This window comes from Topomyia yanbarensis, chromosome 2, assembly GCF_030247195.1.
Source record: "Topomyia yanbarensis strain Yona2022 chromosome 2, ASM3024719v1, whole genome shotgun sequence".
NCBI classification, from domain to species: Eukaryota; Metazoa; Arthropoda; class Insecta; order Diptera; family Culicidae; genus Topomyia; species Topomyia yanbarensis.
This window is the reverse complement of record NC_080671.1, coordinates 438,152,597-438,167,552: the sequence shown is the minus strand read 5'-3', so window position 1 is coordinate 438,167,552 and position 14,956 is coordinate 438,152,597. Positions and strand designations below refer to the sequence as shown.

General features: G+C 37.8%; 1 protein-coding gene across 4 annotated transcripts in view; it reads right to left on the bottom strand.

Moving 5' to 3' along the window:
• The window catches only part of LOC131685570 (G protein-activated inward rectifier potassium channel 3-like), a 432,523-nt gene that overhangs the window by 45,285 nt on the left and 372,282 nt on the right, over positions 1 to 14,956 (bottom strand). For 2 of the 4 annotated variants that reach the window (XM_058969389.1, XM_058969390.1), the window contains 6 exons: positions 14,275 to 14,422; positions 13,855 to 14,213; positions 13,604 to 13,793; positions 13,423 to 13,547; positions 13,136 to 13,241; positions 12,560 to 13,027 (listed from right to left, as the gene is read on the bottom strand). In XM_058969389.1, coding sequence (XP_058825372.1) covers positions 12,687 to 13,027; positions 13,136 to 13,241; positions 13,423 to 13,547; positions 13,604 to 13,793; positions 13,855 to 14,213; positions 14,275 to 14,422 — 1,269 coding nt within the window. In that variant the 3' untranslated portion in view covers positions 12,560 to 12,686. The remainder of the gene's footprint in view (positions 1 to 12,559; positions 13,028 to 13,135; positions 13,242 to 13,422; positions 13,548 to 13,603; positions 13,794 to 13,854; positions 14,214 to 14,274; positions 14,423 to 14,956) is intronic. The other 2 variants (XM_058969391.1, XM_058969392.1) reach the window with 2 other exon arrangements.

Here is a 14,956-nt window from a genome sequence, read left to right as displayed (position 1 = left end):
TTTAATTTTCTCTTATTATGTACAAAAGAAGACTCAATTTATCCCTGAAAACTCTTGCGAAGTGGCCAGACAGTATAGAAAAATTAATTGGAGACATTAAGAGAAGATCAAAACAAAATTGCATATAATTGGACAACCAACAACAGTGGTGCTAGAAACAATGAATATTTTATCGATCGTCAGAGCATCAATTGGTTTCAGCTTAATAACTTTTTTCTCAAGCGTCAGATCGTTTCGTAGTTTTCGAGACTTTGTTTCTGTGTTAAATTTTCTACAAAAGCCACATAACGGTTTATTTTTAGGAAGCAATGGGCGACTCCTGGAGGAATTATTTTGTGAAAGTTAATTTTTCCATATAAAATCCCATGTAAACTTTAAATGGTGGGCGCAAAAATATAGTTTCAGGGATCAAGCTAAGAATTTGCACAGATGTTCTAGGACCCAAATGGTACCCAAAAAATTGCTCGGAGCTGGAATCTATTTTTTGTCCCACCCTAATATATATAGCGAGAAAAATGAACTTTGATTTTTTAACTGAAATAAAACCGCACAGTTGGCTGCACTGCCGCTAAAAACTAATATTTTTTTCTAGACGTCTTGAACAATTTCCTTCAAAAAGTAACTCGCGGTTTGATTTTAGAGTAAATAGAACCGAAGATATAATCAAAAGAAAATCAAAGGTTTTATCAATTTGTCAAAACGGGGTGTTCCCATCGCCCGAGGGGTGGTTCAATTGGCACAAAATTGGTATTTAGATATATTAGCCCTAGATGAACAATTTCTCTTAAATTGGTTCAAATCCATGAAGGTCGATTACACGTGCCTTGATCACATCGCGCGTGATGACCTTTATATGTTATAGCCTAATTAGCATAATGTTTTTTTCACTCCTGGTGAGCCCGATACGTAATAATATCTTTAATATTTTCATTCAGTAAAAAGTTGTGACGTTTGCTAGGTACACCTCCACAATATGTTTCTAAATGTAATTTAAATGCATTTGGCAAAACATTTATTCTTATTTTTCATACGACTTTTCGGCCAATTTTTATCTATTGAGTCGTTTCAATTAAGTTCTAGGAAAAATCTAATCCGTGAATTTCGATCATTGCTAGACTTATGTTAACTTAAGGAGAAACGTTTGAATGCCTCATGCTGCTTGTAATGACTCGTCGTCAAAAAGACCTTTAAAAGCGCCATGGTGTGTTTAAAAATACACAATTTAGCATTTGACTTGTCTTGTTAGGGGGCTACAGGGCAATTAATTGAATCTCTTAGTTACATTCTACAAAAATTTCTACTCCATTTCAAATTTTTTTTGTATTGTATTTTTTCAAATACGATGTTTTTAGATTTTCAAGCTGTTATTATTATTTTTTCAAAGATAAGTACAACTCTTAATAATGCATTTGGAAACGTTGCGTTGATCCCAATAAATACAAACGGTAGCACATTAAATGTTGTGCTTTGACGCAAATGAAGTATTTATTTAAGTTCGTCCGTGACGATTCTTTTTTTATTCTGACTGTTTATTTTAATTGACAAGGTTACGTTAACTTGACTGTGTCAATAATATTATTGTTTTACAATTTAATTATAATTCAATGGCAAGTTTCAAACTATGATGACTGATAATATACAAACGTTATTAATTGAATTTCTTAAGACCTAAGCATAACTTGAGTATTACTAAGACTAAGGGAGGCAATTGGAAACTTTTTTGATAACTTTGAACACATTTTCATATTTTTAATAAGGATTTTTTTTTGATTTTTTAATTAAAACTAGGCGACAACACTTCACGGTATTTTGTAGGCGAGCAAAATTATATTTGGAAAAACAAAGACAAAGAAATCGTTCAGCTAAGATCTGGCACCACGATACTCGTCACATGACCAGACAACATGTTTGATGCAGTGATAATCGTCACCACAAGCTCAAACATCATTCTTCACAACCCCAATATGCCAGGAATGCGAATCCAACGCATAATAATTTGACATGAGCCGGGGTATCAATCGGTTTAAATCACAACCCATATCCATCTCCTTGAAACAGGGCTTCGTCGACACTTTTGGGATAATAGAATGTAGCCGCCTTCCTAAGTCTCTACTGCTCCACGAGATTTGCCAGCTTTCAGGTGTCCGCTGACGAGGGAAAAAATGCATAATTTGTTAAAGTTAATTCGTAAAAAGCACTTGCGATCACCGTAACTGAAATTTGCGCCTTCTCGTTATTCGGAATGGAGCAATTGGAAGGTATGAGGGTGGTACGAATTTTCAGATAAAGTACTTGGGAGTTTCCATGTTTCCCTAGAAAATACGAGGAGTGCTTTCCACGCTTCATGGAACGGAAGGCCTCTTTAGAATTCAGACTATCCGTAACTTTGAAATAACGGTCCATGGGCAGGATTTCAATGATATACCAAATTGCTGCCAATTCCAAGACATAAACTGAAGCATTTCATAGAAAGCGGTAAAATTTTGACTCAATGCAGTGATTCGTCGAATTATGATACGTCACAACAGCTCACAATATTGTTGTTTTTTTGTTGGAGACGAACCATTGCGACCAGTATTTAGATCTATTGTGGTACCATATTCTTGCTATTGCACCGGAAAAATTGGTTATATGGTCAAGGCTCCGAAAATGGCAACCATTTGGCGAAATTGTTTTTTATCAAATTTTGCGTCAAACTGATTGTTTTCCGTATGTATATAACCTCTAATATTAAAAAAATATGAATGGTGAGCCCAGAAAAAAATTCCATGTCTGTTATCTATAAAAGTTTGTTGATGCTACTTGCATGACCTGAAAATGACTAGACTAAAAGACCGTAAGGAGATAAAAATGTACACAAAATCCATATTTTCAACTTTTTGCCTGGAACTACATTTTTCCATCGTAGTCTAATTTAAATTTGATGATTTTACTTGAAAAATTGAGATGAATATGGATAAATGCTTATTTTCAATTGTGAAGTAATGGAAACCATATAACTTGTAACGTGACAGATGAAAAATTCGATAAAGTTTTGTGGACCACACAAAAAGCATGCATACAATGTCTAACCTATATTTTTGCCTTTCTCATATAGAAAGGTTATGCAATCACTCTGAAAAATGTAAACCTAATCCCGGCCCGGAGGGCCGAGTGTCATATCCCATTCGACTCAGTTCGTCGAGATCGGAAAAAGTCTGTATGTGTGTGTATGTATGTGTGTGTATGTGTGTGTATGTGTGTGTATGTATGTGCGTATGTGTCAAATAATGTCACTCATTTTTCTCAGAGATGGCTGGACCGATTTGCCCAAACTTAGTCTCAAATGAAAGGTACAACCTTCCCATCGGCTGCTATTGAATTTTGGATCGATCGGAATTCTGGTTCCGGAATTACGGGTTTCAGAGCGCGGCCACACAGAAATTTCTCATATAAACTATAGGAAAAATTAAATTTTTTTATTTTTGATGCTAAATGTGTTCAAGGTGCATGAAACGTCGAGATTTGATGCAAACTCGAAATAAAATTTGACGACCATTAACTTTTTTGGATTTTGGCACATTTTTGCCTTTCTCATATAGAAAGGTTATGCAATCACTCTGAAAAATGTCAACCTAATCCCGGCCAAATTTTTTTTTCGACTCGCATAAGGTTTTTGGATTTTAACAGGGGCGTAGTCAATGGTTTACGGAGAGGGGTTACACCCCCCCTCTACTGATCACTCCCCTCCTTTAAAAATCTCCTTAAATCACCCCTCAGACCACCACCCCATCCAGCCCTCATACCCCTACCTTTCAACCCCATCATCTTTAAACCACCACTATATCACAAAGCATACCAATTTAAGCTGGGGAGTCGTTCGTTCATGGGACTTTCGCCCTCCTCACATACCCACCCCCGCATGACAAAATGAGTTAGCAAGCAGATAACATTGATCTAATGCTGATTAGGCTAATGGAGTATGATATTTTTTTGTTTCAAGTGTTTCACCGTCGACACGTAGCTCATCAAGTTCGTGGCTGGCATGCCATTGTGTATAAGTGCAAAGTGTACTAGGAATGTAATGGACATTTCCACAATTATGTTGAACATAAAAAGCTTCCGTGCCATAGTTTAGAGAAATGCGAAAGGCACAATTGCATCGCTAGGTGGATTAAAACAGGTCTTTATTACTACTTTCAGTCTACTTTTTGAAATTGTATTGTAGAAACCTTAAAGTTTTATTCATTTTTAAGAAAACACAGTTGATCTTATGTAACGTGACAGATGTTTTCTGCTGTGAAGCAATTCCATCAAGTTTGATTCAATTACGTTAAAAATGGTGACCATCTTCGATTCTGATGAAACCTTTTACGTTTCATCTTTATGGGAGACTAAGTATTTTGCAATATTAAAAAAATATTTTTTATTCAAGAGTAATATTTAAAAAGGGCGTATCAGATATGAACTTTCAAAATATATTGTTCGAAAATCACCATTGGTGTAGCAAAACTATATGATAGCGAATGCTAGGGAATCAACTCTTCCTTGTGAATATATTTTGGTGAAATTTTTCAATAAGAAAACAAAAAAATGTTAAAAATACAATTACAAAAACCCAATGATTTTTTTGTTAACGAAAACCTAAAAACTGAAGGAACTGAAATTACATAATTCGGAAGTTATTAGTAAGGAAGCATTTTCAACTTCATGTATGCTTCTAAATTTCTTAGTATTTGCTGGTCATAAATATAATTTTCGTATACAATACTAATACTAAATATAATTTCGAAAAGAAAATGCTCTTAAGAAAATTTTTCCGAAATGTTTATATTTTTTTCTTCAACAAAAATATCTAGTGGTGAAAATGCGCCCTTTTAATAAATAACTCACAGATACCAAACGCAAAAACATAACACGTTTAAAATTTAATTGCAAATAAAAAATGTTTAAAATATAATTGCATTGTAGCGAAAATAACAATAAAAGGTTTTAACATATTTCAAAAATTCTTTTAAGTTTTAAATTTTAATTTTTTTATTTTATTTTAATTTTTTTTCTTTGAATAATTTAGCTATAGAATGTATTTCAAAATGGTTTTTTAATTCAAAATTCTCATGAAAAATTGTGCTTCAAAATGCAGATGTTTTTAAGTTATTTTAGATTTTTTTCGACATAATATATTACTTCGTGAAAATACGACCTTTTCATAAGTTATTCACGTTTGTTCATCAAAACCAATATGTTTTTTTTTCTAAATAAACATGAAATTTCCCGTTAATACTCAGTTCCCAGATCAAGGATGATTTATGCACGACTGTCTCGATATGCTTGCTGTATATAGAACTGTAACGTGACAGATTCTGGTTGTAACGTGACAGATCATTGAGAATACTCCATAAAATCGAAAACAAAGTTTTTCTTCAGGAAAACTATATTTCAAACTCTTCCTTGTTTTCCGAGCTTCAACTTAAAACTGAGTTTATGCAAATTTGGGGGCCAATGGAACAGACTTTTTCAATTTAGTCGGACAACCTTCAAACTCACTGCGAAAATTGTGAAACGTGACAGACGTATTAAAATTACAATAACACGAAAACCGTTCATGATAGAAAAAAACTCTATGTAGAAAAAATGTGCGGTTCAGTGACCTTAATAATGTGCAGTTGGGATAGAATCTGATTTTATTGTTTTTGCTGACTTATCTTATGAAATATGCGTAAAAATGTAACGTGACAGACAGTAGCCTTGACCATATGATCCAGCGGAAGTTGAATGAATATAAATCTATTTGAATAGCAATAAATTTTCTAAACTTGATCAGTTTCCGCTTAAAATAATCGAATAATCTGAAGTAATTCCAACAGGAACTGTCTTCAATTCCAAGTAATCCACTGTAATCGAGGAATTTTACAGTAAACGAGTAATCAATTATTACTCGGATTTTTGGAGGAATAATCTTAATAACTATGAAGTAATCAAGGTAATGTTTTTTCGAGAGTAACATGTAATCAATACTGTTGGAAACCCCTTGATATCATCTTCGGATTAAATTGCTCATAAATTGACAAAATTTAGCTCTTACAAATGCGCATATTTCTTTTTTAGAGTTCAACTTATTATCTTCTAAATATTCGGAGATATTAATGAATTTATGTTCAAAATTCAACTTTTTCAATGGTAAATAACTGTGAAGGTTGCAGAAAGTGGCAATCAGCCTTATTGCCACTCGATAGTACAATAAAAATACTACAAAATGAGGAGTAAACTGTTTGTCTCTTAATTTTAGCTTGTAAGCTTTCACAGCTATGGAAATACTACGGTCTTGAATTAAGAGGACAGTTGAAAGACTACCCATTGCTATCGCAACGATACTGTTAGGATGTTTCAATTTTTTGGCATGTACATACCCCAATGTACCCTACAGTATAACAGTTTATTTAATTATATTCTCTACCGGTCCAGTTACGATTCTTTGTCATAGACAGAGAAATCCATTTTCAAATTTCACAATTTTGTTAATAAATCTCGCTGCATAACATGTTTTGATTTTTGACTATTTATAACGGGGTCGGAGGAATCCATAGCTCTATAGAACACATCTTCCATATTTGCTAATCTAGAGCACTTTCGTCCATGGATTAAGCGGTCATACCGATAATATTTGATTCGTGCTTCGGCTCCTTGTTCGCTCATAAATCCAGTTGAAAGTGGAAGATGAGTGAACTAATATTTTGTGCAAAGTGGCTGACATTAGAAACCGATTGTTAATACTTATATACAGATTATAGGTATATGCACACAAATTATCAATTTGATTTGAATCGACCTGCTCCCAGCTATTTACAATGAAAATGACAGCGGCTAAACTTTTTACTATGGTTCTTTCCACTTTCATGAAACTCGCAAACAACTTGAAGTTTGTTGCAATTTTCAGTAAATTTAATAGAATTCACCTGTTCTAACAGTTCCAATATGCGATTAAGATTTTCAAAGTTGCCAATGATAATTTTAATTATTTTCCACAATTTGGTATTGCCCTTATTCCGCGCAGCATTTTTTACCGATTTCAGAAGTAACACTCATGATTAACGATTTCGGTTGATTGGCAGCTGGAAAACTTATTTTTTTCTATTAACGCTTAGCTCTTCTACGCGCTTTTTCGGACGACCTGTATAAAATGTAATAGTAAGTGTTGTTCAGAATGATTGTAACGTCGAATTCTGCATTTACATTAATTTTAGTTACCTCTAGGCAAACTTTTTGGTTGACGTGGAAATTCAGATGTTGATACTAGACGTTCTAGAATATCTGTAGATAGTTGAAATGGTTTATCAAAAGACTGAATTATTTTGAAAAACTTTGGTTTCCGTTTTTTTTTTTTCAAATTTTACCAAACTACTTGCAAATTAAATTAACGCTCTTGGAAAGCTTTGTGATAACATATGGATCAGTGTTTTCATTTATATTGCATTTAGCGCAAACTTTTTCAAACCGAATTTTTCCCAAAACTGCAGCTAAGGAATAATTATGTGATTTGAATTCAATAAATATAACTCGTAACTGGTGCCAATTTGGTATTATTTTGGATATGTCGTCCAACTGGCAGCAAGTTGGTGTCAGTTACAGATGAGTGGAACACGAAAAAAAAACCATAAAAATTTCGTATCAGTGTGTGTCAACTATCTTATTTCTCACAGGCCAGCAGCGATTTACAGAAAAAGGTATATCCATGTATTTATGCACATACCTGCATATAACGTATATAGGACCAACTGTATTTCGAGGTGATCGTTCCATTAACCAGCCCCACCTTTATGTAATATTTGTATCAAATGGATTTTACATTACAATAAGACTTTCGATTCCTTACAAAAAGTGAGAATTCAACACCTATTAAGTGGATTCATTTAATTTTATCTTTTTTATCATTTTTCTCTCCATCCTACGCGAGTCACTGATACTTTCTTATCCATATTTTCTACAGGAACTGCTAGCAACAGCTAGATAAATGCTATAGGGAACGGCCTCGACCAGGCCAACCAAATTGTTTGCAGTCAGCGTTTTACGCGGGATTACCACGTCCACGTACCTGCGAGGGCAGTGAAGATTGATGGTGTGGTCTCCGATCGGGTATGAAGTTGGTAGAGCTATTGAAGTATGAGGCTGGCTCATTCAAGCATCCTTCAGCACTTCAACCAGCGAATATTTTGGATTGCAAGCTGTCGCATTCAGCAACAATAGCGAACAACCCTACTTTTTCTGCATCAGACTCTCAATTACACTTGTTGATCGCTAATTGCAAGAAGTTATGCTGATCGTCAACGGCTTGCGATTTTTATCCTATATGCGAGAATATTTACCTTTTTTCATTTAAAAAAATCGAAAATATTTTTTTTTTTACTTTATCTACAACTCTTTGAGAATATTTTTCCGAATTTTCATAGAGATCCGAGCAAAAGATCGAAAGTTACACCGCTTCACAGCGTGCCTCGTCTACCAGGGGCAGTGGTAACTTAAAACTTTAAACTCGATTACTTCCAAATGTTGTTTTTCCAAAAATGGCTTTTCCGTGATCACGATTGCCGAGAAACTATTCAACCGATCTTCTTAATTTTTCGTTTCAATTGTTCGTAATTATTTTTTCTAGTACCTTAAGGATTCCTTTTTCATGCGTACGTTTTTATTCCGAAGATAGTTTTTGTGGCTTTGATCCACTAGGAGGTTGACAACAGTCTATTGCTTCTCTCCGGACAAAATCAGCCTAGATGCCATGTGGCATACATCAGCGGGTAGTAGCATTTCAGCCAAGACTTGATCCACTGACTTCCTGCTTCCATGTCGTGTCCCAAAGTCATGATATTGCTCCGATCCGAAGACTGAAGGGCTAAAGGGACTAAAATAAGTCAGCGAACGGAATATAAAGGGCCTCGCCACAGCTTTGTCGCACGAATCTCTGACACAGTGGATGTTTGTTTCTCCGCAAATCGTGGAATTCAAATAATGTTCATGGTCATAATTCGCTATAGGCTTTCAAATTCCAACGTGTTTGGTATCTCCAGAATAAACGTACAGCAATGATACATCTATCACGCCTTCTGAAGGAAAGAAAAGCTTCCACAGCTTTTGTTGAAGAACCTTACTTTCAAAACGGAAACTTCCAAACTGAAAAGTTCTTAAACCTCGTCTTCGTTGCGTTCAACTAAAATGACATGAACAATCAACGTGAAATGCGTCTTGAATCCATAGTGCAATCGTGCAATTTGCGTATGTCTTATATCCGAGCTCATAATGCTCGCGATATTTGTGCTGTCATAGTCAATATGACTGTTGATAGCATCGTAATAAAATTCGTCTAAAAATACAAATACCAATTACATCAGGTGGGGCACTTCAAATATCCATTTAGGGGGCTCAAAACAGAAATAGCACTTATCTGCAGAAAATTGCCTGACATTTCCATGATCTGGGAGGAAAGACGTGCTAGATCTAACTCTCTGTGCAGACACTATTATGGAACAGTTAGCTAACTAGCTCATGCCAAACTAGCTCCAACGTCGTAGCGTATCGTGTCGTAGTCTCGGGTCTGCAGACTGGCGTCTCGTCTTGAAGACTAGTTTTCTTTGGCTATTTTCCAATAATTGATTTCTCGAGTGACTTAAATTCGTTAACGATCAACTTACTCACAGCAGTGACGGCATACGAAGAGGCTTACCAGCTTCGTGTTGTGCATGCTTGTGGAGGCCCATTTTTGTGTCGCGCGATGCTATATCAGACTACTGTCCTTGAACTATTTTAGGTAGTTTTGATTTTGATTTGACCAGACAGTTAGAAGCTTTCGGAAGTCAATTTACGCATACAAAATCGATCACTGCGAAGTGGAACCCTGCTTCAACACAGATTTGGTTGCAACGAACCGAGCTCTTCCAATTTGGTGAACCGTTCAGTCCGCCGAGATAAGCTTCCAGTTGTAATAGCCAACTGAAAGCAAACAAATGAGATTGCTTCTTCCGAGCGTTGTACGAAGAAGCACTTTGTCTATGTACCGGCAAACAGAGTTAAGATAGATGGCGTCGTTCACAACGAGAGTTTGACATGCGAATAACAAATGGAGTACAGCGCTGGAACCACTTACTTCAGCCGGTGAAAATACCGAACGTTTTCAAAGTTTGAACTCAGAATTCATCGCGGGGGATGATAAGAAATCTTAAAGTTTAAATCTTAAATTTGTTCGGGCGAGCTTTACCGGATTTGCTTTACCAAACTACATGAACTATCTTAATTGCAAACAATTGAGCCATACAGTCACTCATTGTAGCCGTAAGGCTGACTGTGAAAAGAGCAACAAGAAATATGAAAATGATTCTAGTAGTAAGAATGCTGAAAAGTGTCATTACTGCGAGAAGAATTTGCATGATAGGGCGAATGACCCTTGACGTTGAAGCCCAAATAAACAAACAAACAAACAATTTGCAGAATATATCCAAATATCCCAAGTACAAATTACGCAGACGAACCGTTTCAAGCGATCTTTGATATAAATGCTGGAGAAAACTCAGCCACCACCTCCAACAAATATCTTTGATCTTTTGTCTCCTAACGAGGGCTACCCTGATGACCCACTAAAGGAGTCTACTGAAGCGTATAGGAAGAGAAGGAATATTTTCTATCCTAAACTACCTTGTAAAGATCATAAGGTCCCCATCATAAGGGCCTTCGAACGTGGCAACTCTTGGAAGTACTGCAACAAACCACTTCCCGAAACACTAAAAACCACTGCCAAACTGTTCCTTTGTTTCATTGTGGACTGGATAATATTTTTTTTAATATGATTGATCCTCTAAAAATGTCCTAAATGGTTCCTCCTTGTAGTGATCGTATGCTAGATCATCAAGCATGGGGTTGCCTTTATGATAATAACCTGATCTTCCTTAATCCACGATCTTTGCAGTAACTTCAATTTATCAATCTTGAACACGGCCTAAATGAAACTGATTGCAACACTTCCTGCGCGCCCAAGCGCTTTAAGTTGACTCTGCTAGACTTCGCTACAGATAGATTGTCCCTGATCCCTCACGATAACGATCATTTGCCGACTGTAATCAGAATTACTAGAACCGCCCGGAAACAACAACACAAAACAACGCGATTCATGGTCAGACGAAACGCGTACCCGTAAAGATTCCAAGACATTCTCCCAATACGTTGTGAGACAAAGAGTGCTCAGACGTATACCCCGCCATGTATAAGGCCTTTTGGGACGACGGGACATCCACTAGTTATCGAAAGTATGCGAGCAAGAAACGCGAATGAAGGATTTTATGACAGCCAAGAAACGTGGTTATTTACCCCAGCTTGTCGACGGATTTACAAGAGAAACATCGACGAGCACTCTGTGGAACACGATCCGACGTATGCTAATCCGAAACATTACCAACGAGTACATGGAATATGCAAACCGTTGGATATTCGATTTCGGCAAGAAGGTTTGTCTGGATTTCACTGAATGTCGTTAGTAAAAAGAAAATGTGACTGCATAAGTCAAAATAAAACATGAAAATTGTCTCTTTTGATTGAAGGCAAGTGAGGGTGATCGCCATTGCAAAACCAGGAAATCCAATCTCCGATCACAACTCGTAATGGCCGATTGAATTGCTCCCCTGTATTTTGGGGAGGTGTTCGAAAAAACCATTATATTTCGTCTCAAAAATTCGGTCGAAGCGAATTGTTTACTATCGGATTCACAATGTGATTTCCGCAAAGGCAAATGGCTCGTGTAAATAACATTGATGAATGAATACCATTATAGGATACCCTGGGAACTTGGGTCCATATTCCAGTTTCACCGGAACTGGTCAAATAATTTAAATTTTATTGAATATCTTCAACCATCTTGTGAAGATCAGCAGATGTTTTTTGATACGTCGATTTGATTAAATTGACCCTCTGGGATCAAAATCCGGATTCCGGTAGTATAAAATGTTTGAATTGGGTTTTTACTCCTAGTCTTCTGCCAATTACACCGACTTTGCCAAGCTTGGAGTCATTTTTTTCAATGAATCCAATGGACTCTTATTACCCATTCCAGCGCCCTCTACAAATTATGAAACAGTTTAAGGTTACCCGCAGGAAAATTTCTATTTTGTTAATAAATAAAAATCCAAATGGCAAACCCGACTTACCCCAACGCAATTCGGCATAACTCCGGCGTTTTGGACCACGGTGGCCCATATTCTATTAGTATTAACTAGAGGAATATCCTGTTCTTTTGACATATAAAGCATCCGAATTGGTCAACACAAAGACTTTCTGCGAAAATCCCAACCTGAGTGTTTGGATGTTAAAAACATTTTTGTTGTTGGCCACCAAGCGAAAGATCATTATTGCAGTGAAACGGGTATAAACCAAGCACCTTTCTACTAGTACGAACTAATGAAAATATTTATATATGTAATTAAGATTCGTGCTGTAAAACTCTACGGCAATCCTAAAATGATAACATAAAAATCAAGCCAATCGTCAAAAATGCAAATGAAAGCACACTCTCCGAAGTTCAAGCACAGCCCAAACAAATATTTACCTCACACATAACTCACAGCACACTTTGATTCGGGGGAGACATCACAAATCATCGACTGCAAAACACATGTACATCCGCTGAAGCATCTTCGACACAGCCTGCTGTGACCATCCCGCTAACTCCCCAATCAGCACAACGAATCCAGCGATGGCTCCTTGACAGAAAGCATGCGAGCGATCCGTTGCCTCTGTGCCGTCGAAGGCGACCCCTCGGAAACAACGGTAACACTAGTTAGCTCATCAACAATACCACCACCACCACCGCCACCACCACCCCTACTAACATTACTAACATCCCCAGCACTAGCAAAGGTTACACCTGTTCGCTGCTGTTGGGAAGCGTTAAGATTCAAATGCAAAAAACCGTTTTGCCGCGTTGCCGGCGGCTGTTTGTTGGAAGATCGCGCCGTCGTCGATCCGTTATCCGATGAGAACGATGTGTCGGATTCGTCACTCGACGAAGTGGGTGCTGTAAGAGCGTTCATGGCGGGAAACAATAGACAAACGAATAAACAAACAAACTTTTACAACTTCTAGGACAACATTGTATGAGACGACATTTGAAATGCGAACTCACCTGTGCCATTTTGCTTGCTGAGTTCCTTTTTGACTGCACTCAGCTGACGGGCACTGCACAGCGGCGTATCCACCTCGTACGTATTGTTAAACATGGTGTAATCCACCTTTTTTTAAAGGAAAATATCGATTATAAATTCAATTTAATTGTAACTCGGAAACTCGTGAGAACGTGAGTGAAAGTGGTGAAGAGAACACTCGCAACCGGCATGCGTCGGACAGACGCATGCGCACTCCCAACCGATTCATTCATCACGGCAGGCCATGCATTGCACAGCACGTACATACCTCATACTCTCCGGTGTCTCGCTTGAATGTCACCACCGACTCGAATCGATGACCCCAAAGGATTTCCGATGGAAGATAACTGCTGCGAGCCTGGGTTGTCATGCCGGTTGATTCCACCACACCCTCTACAAAATAATTTTACGTTACAACAGTATTCAACAGTCCGGGATTCCGATCGTACCAAGCATAACGACAATTTCAAACCGTTCCCGAAGCACATCCTGGGCGGACAGGTTGTACAGTGGACTACCTTTCACGATCTTATGAACGACGATAGATGGCCAGATAAACATCAGCCGATCGTCTCCGTTATCGCAACTAACCTCCAAATGCTGCTGGAAAAATGGCAGTACCTCCCCTTCCTTGGTGATCTGTCAATCAATCAAAATTAGACAGTTGGAAACAGTTAAAATTTTAACCGATAGAACCTACCTTCCGGCGAATGATCTGCGCCGTCACGTGCGCCTCGACGATGTGACTTTTGCGCATATCTCCCACTCGGAACATCAGACAGGGCACTCCGTCCCGGTGGCAGATAACGGCGTTACGCGAAAACAGCAACGTCTGGGCACGCTTCTTCGGTCGGGATAGTTTGGCGAAAACGATTCCCACCATAAATGCCTGAATAAATACACCGGTTATGCTCTGCAAGGCTAGGATAAAGACCGCCTCCGGACATTCCTCCGTCACGAACCGGTTCCCGTAACCGATGGTGGACTGGGTTTCCATCGAAAACAGGAATGCCGACGTGAAGCCAAAGATTGAGGTGACGCACGGACGGTGTTCTGAATCTGAAAAAAAAACAACCAATATCTGATCGTAAACAATTCAACTTTAAACAGCGGTTCTAACCTCCTTGGGCGTGAGCAATAATATCGCCGTGACTGAATCCGATCAGGTACCAAATGGTTCCGAAACCGAGCCACGATAGGATGAAGCTAAAGGCAAACACCATCAGCGTCCAGCGCCATTGAATGTCGACCAGCGTGGTAAAAATGTCCTGCAAGTAGGCAAAACAGAAACCATGATTAGATTAATGGCGCTGTCAGTTCATACATTTTGACAGCAGTTGGGGTTAGGAACTGACTCAGTTTCGCCTCAAACGAAAACCACATAAGTGATCGTCAGTCGTAATCGCAGCAGGCGTTTTCTATGCGCTGTCTGTACTAGAATGCGCGTATACAGTTTGTGGGGGATTTCGTTTCTGTTTTAGCTTGGGTGGTGAGATTTTGAGTTTTATTATTAAACACATTTCGGAATGATTTTAGGATTGCATGAGACGAAGTTGTTAGGAGTTTATTGTACTTAAAACCAACACTTTATTTCAGTACTTGTTACTTAATCAGCTCTGTGGATATTAAAATCATGTTTTTGCATAATTTAAACGATGTACATGTCTTCCATTTTCATTACAACTGCAAAGCCACTCAAATCAAATCGCATAAATTGGTTGCGAGAATATGGGAATACGTGTAACATAAGGAAGCGGCCTCCACAGCCGTTTTATCAACTTTGGCTGCTCTGTAGGGGGCTC